General features: G+C 43.9%; 1 protein-coding gene across 6 annotated transcripts in view; it reads left to right on the forward strand.

The window, feature by feature from the left end:
• MACROD1 (mono-ADP ribosylhydrolase 1) overlaps positions 1-14,107 on the forward strand; it is a 198,491-nt gene that overhangs the window by 169,143 nt on the left and 15,241 nt on the right. For all 6 annotated transcript variants that reach the window (XM_087705234.1, XM_087705233.1, XM_087705232.1 and 3 more), the window contains one exon: positions 12,348-12,464. In XM_087705234.1, the coding sequence (XP_087561360.1) occupies positions 12,348-12,464 (117 nt within the window). The remainder of the gene's footprint in view (positions 1-12,347; positions 12,465-14,107) is intronic.

Below are 14,107 nucleotides of genomic sequence, written 5' to 3' on the forward strand. Positions count from 1 at the left end.
ATTGACGGTTATTTATGATCTGTGGTTGAGATCTCTTACCCAAGCAGGACAGGGGGCATAACGGAGGCCTCCCTCCCATAATTCTGATTTCTTTGGCATCGAGGCTCCCTTGCAAAAGGTGGGGGGATATAATTGCTTTAGGTCCAAAAAGGCAAAAACTTCAGGGGAAATTCAAGGTCCTTCCGGCCCATAAAATGGTCCAGGGAGCTGGGTTCGTGTCACAGAAGCCCCCAAAACGAATCACAGCTTTCTCTTTTTTTAAAAAAAATGCTGAATTTGTCATTCTACGGGTGGAAAAAGTACATCGGAAAGCAGGAGGCAGAACATTTTAGCGTCTTAGCAAAAAAATTCAAAACCGGGCATCCCACGTTGGCACAAAAGTCTCGAAAAACCTTCGGGAGGAACGAAAGTTGGATAAACAGCTTCCGATCTGTCCATCAATCACTTCGCCTTCTCCCCTACCTGTGCCAATTCCTTCAAAAGATAAAGGAAGAAAACTCACGGGAACAAAAGCATTTTTATTTGCAATTGTGTGTGAGAAAGAGAGAGAGAGAAAGAGAGAGAGACAGATTGATTGATTGATTGATTCTGTCTTTACAACAGTTCATTTACTGACAGTTTCAAAAAAAGAGACTTACGACCTTTTTTTCACACTTACGACCCTTTCAGCCTGCCCAGGATCGTGGTCATAAGTCGAGGACTACCTGCAATATCTCAATAGGAGGCACCTTCACCTAACACCCGGGCTTTGAGCTTTAATTGGAGCCCAGGGGCCAGACAACAGCATCAGGATGTTTTGTGTGTGTCTCTGTGTGTGTGTGTCTGTGTGTGTCTGTGTGTGTGTGTGTGTGTCCGTCCGTCCGTCCGTCCATCCCAAAGGTTCTTTTTGCAGAAGGCAACTGGACTTTCTTATTTTTTTTTTCTTTTGAAGACGTTTCTCTTCTCATCCCAGAAACTTCTTCAAGTCTGGGGCAAGGACAGTGTGGGAATAAAAGGAACCAGCGGTCTGCCAGGAGTATCAACCCTTCCATTCCCCACCATTCAGCTAGAGCCGAAGAAGCTTCCTGGATGAGAAGCAAAACCTCTTCAAAATAAAATAAAAAAAACTAGAAAGTCCAGTTGCCTCCTGGGGGGGGGGGGAAGCACCTTTGGGACACCCACGACCAGGATGGTTGAGAATCTCTACTGTGTGTGTGTGTGTGTGTGTGTGTGTGTGTGTGTGTGTGTGTGTGTGTGTACACAAAGACTCCAGGCACACAAACGCTTCCCCACAAAAGGGGGAAACGTTTTGCCTGTGAATTGCCTTCCAATCGGTTCCCTTCCCCCTCGTTTTTTCATTTCCCCAAGCTTTGCCCTCTGAAACGGCTTCCTTCTGCTGACTCATAATTCAGAAGGAAAAAGCAAGCAGATTTGAGATTTGTGCCTGGGCGGGCGCGTTTTAATATTATCGGAGAAACATTGCAAATTAAAAAAAAGAAAAAGAAAAAGAAAAAGGATGCACCAGAGACATTTGCAAGGGGAAATATATATATATAAATATATAAATGCCTTGCGGGTGATTCAAATAAACTAAAATGTAAAAAGACCAAAAAGAAAAAAGAAAAAAGATCCATGTGATATTAATGCCGAGCTAGTTCAAGGCTTCGATGTTAAAACTCTACTAATTCCTCGTCTTTAGACTATCAAGAGAATTCAATAATTCAAGCGCTTAACGTTAGCAATTTTGAGAGGTGGGGAAAAGGCTGTTAGAAAAGAACATTTCTTTCTAGATCGGCTCGCCCAGGGAGGAGATTTCTCTGGCGAGTCGTAGGAAAGGATCTCCTGGTGGTGCCATTTCCACTCAGCTTCTAAATGAGTTCAGGGACAGGACGAGGCTTTTTGGAGCAACAAGGCACACACACACAGCCCTTCTCCCATTCTCTCTGTCTCCCAATCCCACCTTAGAGGGGACACGGCTGCCTCCAAAAGCCTTTCACTCGAAGGCATAACCAAGTCAAACAGACAAATAGTGTGCATTATTGCCAATTGCATTAACAGAGAGATACAATCAAGATCAAGTGAGGGACTAATACCACTCTCTAAAGCCCTAGTAAGGCCACAACTAGAGTACTCCATGCAGTTTTGGTTGCCACATTGTAAAAAAAGATGTGGAGACTCTAGAACAGTGTTTTTCAACCACTGTGCCGTGGCACACTAGTGTGCCGTGACATAGTGTAAGGTGTGCCGTGGGAAAAACACTTTATATATAGTCTATATAGGCACAGAGTTAAAAATTTTTAACATTTTCTAATGGTGGTGTGCCTCGTGATTTTTTTTCATGAAAAAAGTGTGCCTTTGCACAAAAAAGGTTGAAAAACACTGCTCTAGAAAGCGTGCAGAGAAGAGCAACAAAGAGGATTAGGAGACAGGAGGCTAAAACATACGAAAAACGGTTGCAGGAACTGGGCCTGGCTAGTTTAATGAAGAGAAGGACCAGGGGAGACAGGAGAGCATCTTCCAATATTTGAGGGGCTGCCCCAGAGAGGAGGAAGGGGGTCAAGCTATCCTCCAAAGCACTCAAAGGCCAGACGAGGAACAATGGATGAAAAGTGACCAAGGAGAGATTCAACCTGGAAATAAGGAGGAATTTCCTGATAGGGAGAACAATCCACCCATGGAACAGAAGTTGCCTTCGGAAGTTGTGGGAGCTTCATCCCTGGGCCATGCCCTTGAGATTTGAGATTTGAGATTTGAGAAGTAGAAATCTACCCCAGCCGATTATGCTTCCTCGTAAATATTATTAGATCAATCATCATCATCATCATCATCATCTTAATATTATTAACATCCCTCATTGGCTTGATCCATCTGGCTGCTTTTCAGAAAGGAGTGGAGTGGGTGGGAGGGGAGAATTGCAGCCTGGAGCCATAGCTGAAAGGTTCTGGAAGTTAAAAACACTTCTGTCAAAACAGACCCAAAAAAAAACATATAAAAATTCTCAGGTGTAACAACAACAGAGCCGCTTCTAATGCCAAATGTGTTAAGGCAACTGTGACAAACATGGCGGTGGGGAGAGGCGTTGATGCTTCCCGCTGGGTTTCTATTCTACCCCCTCCTCCCTCCCCCCCCCCGCGCACCACTTTCCTGGAAGGCCTGCAGACTCAAGGGGATCCCCCCCCCCAATTTGCTGATGGGGCTGGGTGGGAAAGGAAGCCAAGCGCTGGGAAGGCCTCCCTTGGTTGTTGGGGAGGGGGAGGGGGGGAAGGGATCCAGTCGGTCTCTCCAGATTCCCTCAGATCGAATCTCTTTCTTGGGATGCTTCTTTCATGGCTGACGTTTAGGCTTTGCGTCAGTTTGTCCTGTTATGGACCGGGATCAGGATCAGGAAATAATCCTGTGGATCTCTTCATTTCTGGAAGGAATTTCTTGTCTTCCCCAGGGCCAGCTCTCGGAAGCAGCTTCCTCCTCTTCCTCCTTCCTCGTCTTCTTCCGCCTCCTCTTTTTTCACCTTCCTCTCCTTTTCTTCTCCTTCTTCTCCTTCATTTCCTATTCCTTTTCCTCCATTCCTCCTCCTCCTCTTGTTCTCGTTCTTTCTTTCTTTCTTTCTTTCTTTCTTTATTCTTCTTCGTCCTCCTCCTCTTCTTCTTTCTCTCCTCTTCCTTTTCCTCCTCCTCTTCTTCTCTTCCTTCCTTTTTCTTCCTCCTCTTCTTTTTCCTCTCTTCCTCCTCCATTCCTTATCTTCTCTTTCTTCTCTTCTTCTTCTTCTTCACCCTCCTCCTCCATCTCTTCTTTCTTTCTTCCTTTCTTTTTCTTCTTCCTCCTCTCCTCCTCCTCCCACTCCTCCTCCCCTTTCTTCTTTCCTTTTTTCTTTCTTTCTTTTCTTTCTTTCTTTCTTTCTTTCTTTATTCTTCTTCATCCTCCTCGTCTTCTTCTTTCTCTCCTCTTCCTTCTCCTTCTCCTCTTCTTCTCTTCCTTTTTCTTCCTCCTCTTCTTTTTCCTCTCTTCTTCCTCCATTCCTCATCTTCTCTTTCTTCTTCTTTTCTCCTTCTTCTTCTTCTTCGTCGTCGTCCTCCTCCTCCTCCTTCCTCCTCTCCTCCTCCTCCATCTCTTCTTTCTTTCTTCCTTTCTTTTTCTTCTTCTTCCTCTCCTCCTCCTCCCACTCCTCCTCCCCTTTCTTCTTTCTTTCTTCTTTTCTTTCTTTCTTTCTCCCCTCTCCTTCTTTTTCTTCTTCTCTTTTTCTCTTTATCCTTCTTTCTTCCCTGCTCTGCCTCCCTGCACTTACAAACCCCATGCTTTCCTAAGCCATTTTGCTGCCTGTGCTACAGCATCATGAACCAAGGCAATAAATTTCAGTGCTCTGTGCAACAAGCTTATAAATTATTTTCCCCCTTTTTCAGCAAGTGCATCCAGTTTACCACCAGGTTTTGTATTCCTCCCCTCACTTTTATAGGCCTCGTAAAATAAAGTTTTAAAAAAAAGAAGGGAAATGCATGCATAATAGATGCGTGAGGAAATGGGGACAGACTTCCAGATCTTGGCTCCTTGGCCATCCTATTAAAGTTTTTTTTTTTAGGTCTTGTTCCAAGCCATCAGCTGGGAAGGAGAAGCTTCAGCAGGTGGGCAAGGATGGTGGGATGAAAGGAGAAGGAGAAGAGGGCGAGGGGGAGAGGAGGAGGAGGAAAAGAGGGAGGAGGAGGAGAAAGAGGAAAAGAGGGAGAAAGAGAGAAAGGAGGAGAGAGAGGGAGAGAAAGAGGAAGAGAAGAAGGAAAAGGAGAAATAGGACAAGAGGGAGGGAAAAGAGGAGAAGGGGGAGAAAGGGAGAGAAGGAGAAGTAGGAGGAGAGGGAGAGGGAGAAAGAGGAGAAGAAGAGGAAAAGGATAAAAAGAAAGGAGGGAGAAAGAAGAAAAGAGGGAGAAGGAAAAATAGGGGGAGAGGGGAAAAGAGGAGGAGAAGAGGGAGTGGGATTAGGAGAAGTGGGAGAAGGAGAAAGAGAAATAGGAGAAGAGGGAGGAGAAATAGGAGGAGGAGAGGGAGGAAGAAGAAGAGAAGGGGAAGAAGGAAAAACAGGAGGAGGAGAGGGAGAAAGAGGAGAAGAAGGAGAAAGAGAAAAACAGCAGCAGGAGAAGGAGAAAGAAGAGAAGAGGGAGGAGAAGAGGGAGAAAAGAAATAGGAGCAGAAAAGGGGGAGGGAGACAGAGGAAGAGTTGAAGGAGAAACAAGAGGAGAAGAGGAAGAAGGATTAGGAGGGAGAGGGAGAAGGAGAAAGAGGAAGAGAAGAAGGAGAAGGATGAGGAGGGAGAGGAAGAAGGAGAAACAAGAGGAGAAGAGGGAGAAGGATTAGGAGGGAGAAGGAGAAAGAAAAAGAGAAGAGGGAGACGGAGAAATAAGAGAAGAGGGAGAAGGATTAGGAGGGAGAAGGAGAAAGAGGAAGAGAAGAAGGAGAAGGATGAGGAGGGAGAGGAAGAAGGAGAAACAAGAGGAGAAGAGGGAGAAGGATTAGGAGGGAGAAGGAGAAAGAAAAAGAGAAGAGGGAGAAGGAGAAATAAGGAGAAGAGGGAGAAGGATTAGGAGGGAGAAGGAGAAAGAGGAAGAGAAGAGGGAGAAGGAGAAATAAGAGGAGAAGAGGGAGAAGGATTAGGAGGGAGAGGGAGAAGGAGAAAGAGGAAGAGAAGAAGGAGAAGGATGAGGAGGGAGAGGAAGAAGGAGAAACAAGAGGAGAAGAGGGAGAAGGATTAGGAGGGAGAAGGAGAAAGAAAAAGAGAAGAGGGAGAAGGAGAAATAAGGAGAAGAGGGAGAAGGATTAGGAGGGAGAAGGAGAAAGAGGAAGAGAAGAGGGAGAAGGAGAAATAAGAGGAGAAGAGGGAGAAGGATTAGGAGGGAGAGAAGAGGGAGAAATCAGAAGAGAAGAGGGACTAGGATTATGGGAGGAGAAATAGAAGGTAAGAAAAAATCAAACCACACACACACCCTTCTGCCCCCCCCTCAATCCCAACCCTCACCTCCCTTCGCCCCGTTGCCCCTTTGCTTCAGCCCCACTCCTGACATTAATGCAGACATGCTCCAACCGTCATGCTGGGTTTCTTTTTTTTTTTTTTTTTTTTTTTTTTTTAAATATTTTATTCAATTTTCACATTCCATTTGCAATCATTTATATACAGGGTATTTACTATAAGAAAAGGAAAAAAAAAAAGAAAAAGGGAATAAAACGAACAAGTAAAAAGGAAACACAACTCATCATTCACAACCCCACCTAACCCTTGCGTCCTCCATACACCCCATCTACCCCCTCCAACTTTCCTTTCTCCCTCTAACACTCCCCTCCTACTTCCCTTTCCCCTCAAGCCTTCCTTCTCCCCTTACTCCCCAGACACCCTCCTTACATTCCCCTTACTCCTTACATTCCCCTTACTCCTTCCTTACTCCTCCCTCTTCCTTCCCTCTACCTCCCTCCTTGGTGTATGCCTTTATTCGAGTGTTGTTTGATCTGGTAAAAGTAAAGTGAACCAAGGAAAATAATAATAATAAAAAATAAAAAAAAAGGAACCACCGTATATAAATACATTCTTGTTCTTATTAAAACTATATTAACACCCCCCCACCCCACCCCCCACAATCCCCATCCCTAATCCTCCCGACTTCCCAGGGCCCACACCTGGCACTACCTTCTATCTAAGATGTCTTGTATACATATGGATTAAAAAATAAAAGTAATATATCAAAAAAAAAAAAAAAAAAAGAAAAGCAGAGAAAGAAAAAAAAAAGGAAAAAAAAGAAAAGAGAAAAGAGAAAAAAGAAAAAAAGAAACCACTCTTTGTGTTGATCTCAGCCCCCCATCTTTATCTATGCTTAAATAGTATAAATCATTCTTATCTATATTTTATTCTCATCTCTTACTTCTTTGCTATTTACCCCGACCTTCTGTAGACTCTCCCGTTCCCTTCCTAAACCTCATGATCCCTTCCAGTAAGATTTAAGCAGCGTAGTTTATGCCATATATTCAAAAATGATCTTTCTTTACCCCTTTTTCAAACAGTAATTCAAAATAATCTAACCCGATTTCCCCTTCTTAGTAAAGTTAAGCAGCGTAGATCAGATAATACTTTACACAGGAATCAATTTCTGTCTTAAGATAATTCCAACCGACTTCCCCTTCTAATAGAATTTAAATAACTTAGTTCATTCCACATGTATTTTACCCTCATCCCCCACTTGTCTGATATTTACCACTATCAAATTTATACTACCATTTGTTTAAAATATAACTCAGAGCGATTTGTAGCATGAATCATTCCACATATTCCAATAATACTTTCAGCAAAATTCAGTTAACCTTCTATTTTAAGGTAGTCGCTTCTAACAAAGTTTAAACAACATAAATCATTCCACATTCTTTTTACAGTTATCTTAAGATAATCCCAAGCGGCTTCCTGTTCTAATAAGCTTTAAACAACGTAAATTTTGCCCTCATCCCTTGCTTGTCTAATATTTATCACAAATAACGTAGTACTACCATTTGTTTAAAATATAACTCAGAGCGATTTGTAGCATGAATCATTCCACATATTCCAATAATACTTTCAGCAAGATTCAGTTAACCTTCTATTTTAAGGTAGTCGCTTCTAACAAAGTTTAAACAACATAAATCATTCCACATTCTTTTTACAGTTATCTTAAGATAATCCCAAGCGGCTTCCTGTTCTAATAAGCTTTAAACAACATAAATTTTGCCCTCATCCCTTGCTTGTCTGATATTTACCACAAATAACGTAGTTCATTCCACATGCATTTTACCCTCATCTCTTGCTTGTCTAATATTTACCACTATCAAATTTATACTAGCGTTTATTTGAAAAATAACTCAGAACTATTACAACCAACTTTCCCTTCAAATAAAAGTTAAATAGCATGGATCATATTCAAATAATGCTTTCAGCAAGAGTCAGTTAACCTTCTATTTTAAAATAGTCCCATCTAACAAAGTTTAAACAACATAAATCATTCCGCATTCTTTTAACCACTATCAGATTTATGCTAACGTTACTTTAGAATCTAAGTAGTTTCACCCAGCTTTCCCTTCTGAAAAAAATTAGTCCACTTTTTCTACCGGAGAGAGGTCTCAAACCCCCATTCAGTCCTCAACTTTAGGAAGTCTTTTGAAGTATCTAAATTCTCGATCTGCGTTCTTCTGCTTCTCCGAGGGAGGAGGGGCTACCCCCTCCATCTTGCAGCCGCATGGCCAGCCGTTTGCTTTCTCCTTCCGCTTGTCTCTCCTCTCTTCCAAGCGCGTCAGGAAGTCCCGCCTTCAGAATCCTACAATAGAAATCTTGAGCCTCCGAAACAGAGTTAAGACGAAATCTTTGATTCTCAAATGTAACCGTGATGCCGGCAGGGGCCTCCCATCTGTATCGAATCTGTTGACTCCTAAGCTCTTTAGTTAAAAAGGCGTAGTCCCTTCTTGCTCTCAACATTTGGAAAGGTATATCTTTGAAGACAATCACGTCCTGGTCATCAACTCGGAGACTGTTATTATAAAACTTTTGCACAATCGCGTTTCTAGATTCTTTTGTAGAGAAATGTATAATTATGTCCCTCGGGAGCTGTCGCTGTTCCGCTATCAATGAGTTCTGGCGATAGATTTTCCGAATCTGCCAATCAAAGTTAAGTCCCGGGCTTCCCAGCGCATGGCTGAAGGCTTCAGCAAATGTCTGTTTCAAATTCTCTTGCTCCTTTTCACGGAATCCTCTGACTCTTATTGAAAATGCCTTCCTATCAAAATTTAGCGTCATAAGCTGTTCTTCGTTATTTCTAATTTTTTCTTGTAAAATTTGAATATTGGTAGTCAAATCAAAATTAGCCTTCTCCAGACTTTCCAATTTGTTCTCTATTTCAGCAGAGTAATCTGACAGGGCAGACACGGCTGCAAACGTATTCACCTTCATTTGATTAACTTTAGATTTTAGATCATCATAAAGTTGCAATACAAATTCCTTAAGTTCTTGCTTAAGGGCATTAAATATTTTAAAGAGATATTCCTGTGTTAAAACTTCTCCAGTAGAGGGCGTAGGAGACAAAGGCTGTGTTTCCAAAAAAGATTGTTTAAATTCCTTAGACACATTTGTAGCAGGACGTTTCTTTGATCTGGGTGCCATAATAGATAAACAAGTAAGCAGCGCTTCGCTCCCCTCTATTTCCAAAAAAAAAGAGTTTATTTTGTTAAGGAGCGGTCTGCAGGAAGATAAGCCCAGCTAAGTACATCCAGTAATCATCCACGGAGAGAAATCGCCATTTTGAAGTCTATTTAAACAAAGAAGTCTTTAAGACAAATGGTGCTGGTATTTAAGATAGTAATAAAAGCATAAATCTCACAGGGGTGGTACCCTCCCGTATCAGCTCTAGCTTGAAAAAAAACTTTGTTTTGTCCTGGGGGGGGCTAGCCTGTCTGGGGCTGCCAAAAAAAAAAAAAGGCAGCTGAGAAGAACTGGCCGGAGATAAAGGCTCCGCTTCGGCTGGATCTAATCTCTTCCACAGCCAAAAAAAGAAAAAGGCTGTGGCTTACGAATAGACCCTAACCTACGGAGCTACCCTCCCTGCCCCTTTCTTAGCCAAAAAGGGGTGCTATCTATGATCTTATTTAGATATACAGACCAGATCTCTGAGGAGCTCGGTGGAGCCCTCCTCGGCAACAGGCCACACCCACAGGAAGTCCGTCATGCTGGGTTTCTCATCGCAAAGCACCCTGGTGGTTTTTTTTTTCTTTTTGCTTGCTCTTCCCTTCTGAAACTGCAAAAAAAAAATGGTTTAAAATAACCAAAATGCAACCCTCTCTAAGGGTTTCGGATGCCGGTGGGTACAATCAGGCCGAGCCACGCACAATCTTAATGTAACGGGCACATCGTGTTAAAGAGTCTTCAGTGACAAGGGCACCTTTCTCCTTGCAGCCGGATGAGTGGGGGGGGGGCACGCAGGAATTGTGATCCTCAGCAAATCCTTCCTGAAGAATTGGCGAATAATATTTCCAGTTTTGTCACGGGTCGGAGAGAGAGAGAGAGAGAGAGAGAGAGTGGGCATTTGTGATCCGGAGGCCCAAATGCCAGCACACACTGGATTTCCTCTTGTGCTTTTTTAGCATGCCCAGGGATGGATTTGTGTTTTGCCGTGCTTGTTGTGGCTTGGAGGGAAAACACAAATGCACCATGTTGTCAGAAATGCATGCCTTAGGAAAGCAGTGTGCAACGCCCCCCCCCTCCAATGCACCACAGACGAAACACACACAGGAAAACAGGGCTTTTAAAATAAAATATTCACAGGGCGAATTCATCCAAACAAGGGCAATTTTGATGCAATGGTGGATAAAAAGATTCCGGCATTATTCAGGAAGCAAAAAAATAAATAAAAATAAATTCAAGATTTCCAGCAGCACCTTGGATAGCACCAGATGCACAAAAAAATGCATTTTTTTTTTCACCCTTGCGGGAACTGACCCCTTCAAGAATATCCTTCGCTAAGCTCTTGCCCATCGTTTCAAAAATAATAATAAGTAGGTTGCAGTTGATTGTTTGAAAAAACTTTTTTTAAGGGGGGGGGCAATTACCATCACTCCACTTCCCTTTTTATTGGCTCCTGGAATCTATGATTTGGATAAGCCGCACAGGGAGTCAAGGTGAAATGAAATCAACATTCATTTAAATATAAAACATTATTTAAATGTTTTTTTTTAAATATGACTTAAACTTGTTTAAATAGAAAGGTTTACTGATTTAAATGTCACTTAAACCAGTGTTTCTCAACCTTGGCTACTTGAAGATGTCTGGACTTCAACTCCCAGAATTCCCCAGCCAGCGACTGCTGGCTGGGGAATTCTGGGAGTTGAAGTCCGGACATCTTCAAGTGGCCAAGGTTGAGAAACACTGACTTAAACATTGTTTGAATGCTGGCATAGAAAGGTTTACTGTTCAAATTTTACTTAAAACATTGTTTAAATAGAAATATTTACTCAAAGTCCTTAAATGCTCGACTTGCAGGCACAATTGAGCTCAAACTTTCCACTTGCGAAGCAGGGCCGCCGTTAAGTGAGTTTTGCCCATCTTACGACCTTTCTTCGTTACAGTCGTTAAATCCGTTAAGCGAATCTGGCTTCTCTCATTGACTTTGCTTGTCAGGAGCTGCCTGGGAAGGACACAGATGACAATCACAGGACCCTGGGGTACCGCAACTGACATAAACACATTCCTTAGGATGCGGAAGAGCCCCGAGTTCAGATTTGAGGTCGAACCCCAGTCTGCTCTGCCCCGTTTTCAAAGTGAATCCCTCCAATCAACCCCCAGAATTCAGCCAGGAATCCCCTCCCTTTTTCTCTTTAGAATGGTAGGGGGCTAAGCCAACAAGGGTTGGTCTGCTCTAAAACAAAACCACCCTCTCCCTACCTCTTTATTGACTCCCCTCGGAAGGCAACTGGTAGAATATTGTTTTATGGATTAGCAGATGGACTGCGAATGAGCTAATAATGGACTTTCCTGATCAATGAGGCTCTGTAATGGCTGGAGAGCAGAGAGCAAATCAGACCAGCAGTTCCACATCAGCTTGTCTTCCTTCCTTCCTTCCTTCCTTCCTTCCTTCCTTCCTTCCTTCCTTCCTTCCTTCCTTCTTTTTCCTTTCCTTCCTTCTTCCTCTCCTTCCCTTTTTCCCTCTTCGCTTCCTTCCTTCGCTTCCTTCCTTTGGATATTCCTTCCTTCTTCCTCTCCTTCCCTTTTCCCCTCTTCGCTTCCTTCCTTTGGATATGTCTCATTTAATGAAAAGAAGGACCAGGGGAGACAGGATAGCAGTCTTCCAATATCTCAGGGGCTGCCCCAAAGAAGAGAGAGTCAAGCTGTTCTCCAAAGTACTTGAAGGCGGGACAAGAAGCAATGGGTGGAAACTAACCAAGGAGAGAAGCAACTTAGAACTAAGGAGAAATTTCCTGAGAGTGAGAACAATTAACCAGTGGAACAACTTCCCTCCAGAAGTTGTGGATGCTCCAATATTGGATGTTTTTAAGAAGATGTTGGACAGCCATTTGTCTGAAGTGGTATAGGGTTTCCTGCCTAAGCAGGGGGCTGGACTAGAGAACCTCCAAGGTCCCTTCCAACTCTGTTATTCTATATTCTAATGTTCAAAATTTCCGTGTATATAGGCAGCCCTTTAGGTATTGCTCCAAGGGTTCCTATTACTATTGGTACAACCATTGCTTTCTTCCTCCACAGTCGTTCAAATTCCATTTGCAAGTTGCGATATTTCACTACTTTTTCCTAGCTGTTTCTCCTCCATTCATGCATCACCTGATTATTGCAATATTATGATTGTTATTTTTTTCCCTTCTCATCCCTTTCACAGTGGACGGATGCATCCACCGCGCGGCGGGACCTTTGCTGAAAGAGGAATGCCGGAGCCTGAACGGTTGCGAGACCGGGAAAGCGAAGATCTCCTGTGGGTACCGTCTCCCAGCTAGATGTGAGTAAAAGCAGCTTGCCAGCTGAAGGGACGGGTAGCCGATTCATTTGAATTCTGCCAGAGGGAGAAAAAAGAGGTGGGAGACTCCAGAGTTCTGAAGCAGAGTTCCAATATCTCAGGGGTTGCCCCAAAGAAGAGGGAGTCAAGCTATTCTCCAAGGCACCTGAGGGCAGAACAAGAAGCAATGGGTGGAAACTAACCAAGGAGAGAAGCAACTTAGAACTGAGGAGGAATTTCCTGACAGTGAGAACAATTAATCAGTTGCCTCCAGAAGTTGGGAATGCCCCAACACTGGAAGTCTTTAAGAAGATGCTGGATAGCCATTTGTCTGAAGTGGTATAGGGTTTCCTGCCTAGGCAGGGGGTTGGACTAGATGACCTCCAAGGTCCCTTCCACCTCTGCTATTGTATATTGTATAGATCCGTTCAAGGAGGGAATCAAGAAACAGAGTCAGGTTTTAACCTTGAAAACAGCGGCTACAATTTTATTTTTTCACTCTTGAACTGGGGACCCCGAATCACGGCTCTGTATCAGAGGAGGGCAAATCCTGGCTAAAAGTTCAGAGCTGGCTGACTCTGAAAGGGGTTTGACAGCATAAACAACGCTCTCGGATATTGTTTCTCAACCCCAGGAGTCTTTAAGATGGGTGGACTTCAACTCCCAGAATTCCCCAGTCAGCAATCTCTTCCTCCTCCCACCCTTAGGCAACCGAGGGCTGGGGCATCTGTGGCTATTGGTAGCGTCCCACGGTCATGTGACCACGGTTTACATTTTTGCAAAAAAAAAGGTATTTATTTCCACTTTTAGGCAAAAACAGCCCCCATCAATGACTTGCAACTGTGGCATTCACTTAATGGCCTACGGGCTGTCTCCAGGAAGATGTCATGAAACTGGCTACTCGGTGACCTGTTTTATAACCATCATGGCTTACTGGGCAGGGTCCATTACGGTCATAAGCCGAGGACTTCCTGTAGCTCTTAGACAGTGAGGCTGCAAAGAGAATCAGATTAAAGCTCAGAAAATCATTTTTGAGATCTCTCTCTGCACAAGAGGTTAAAGACGCTTTGATTGACAACCAAGCCGGACAGCGGATCACGTACCCAGTTTACTGGATTGTGCAGAGTTGAGAATAGTTGCGGTGAAACTGACCGGAGCTGGGAAACTGTTTCTGTCGCCTCCTCCTTCCCCCCCCCCCGCCCCACTTTGCTTCAGGGCCCTGCCCTGCTTTCTGTCAGTAATGAAATTGGCAAGGTTACGGTCACAGATAAGAACACACCTTTCCTCGTGTCCCTGTCCATTTCCTTCCCCTGTTTTGTCAGCTCTCTGATGCCACTGACAGTGCAGGCGCGTGGCCTTGTCAGTTTCACTGGATAGATATGTCGGTGTGGGGCATCAGGACGCATCTCATTTTTCCAGCTTCCTTCTAAAGCAGCCCAGGACAAGTGCATAAAAAGGGAAGATCCTTTGATGACCCACAAGTTACATCCGGCCCTTCGGCTGTCCCTGTCTGGCCCACAGTGGCAGGAGTGGCCTTGGCAGGGTGGCATCAGCATGGCTGCAGAGGGAAGAGCATCGTCAGCAGGGGCGGAGCATCCGCTGCAGAGGGTGGAGCTTTAGCAGGGGTGGGGCATCAGCTGCAGAGG

The sequence above is a fragment of the Thamnophis sirtalis genome, unplaced genomic scaffold (genome assembly GCF_051295495.1).
Source record: "Thamnophis sirtalis isolate CommonGarterSnake01/CBP01778 unplaced genomic scaffold, rThaSir2_p1.2 scaffold_2, whole genome shotgun sequence".
Taxonomy (NCBI): Eukaryota; Metazoa; Chordata; class Lepidosauria; order Squamata; family Natricidae; genus Thamnophis; species Thamnophis sirtalis.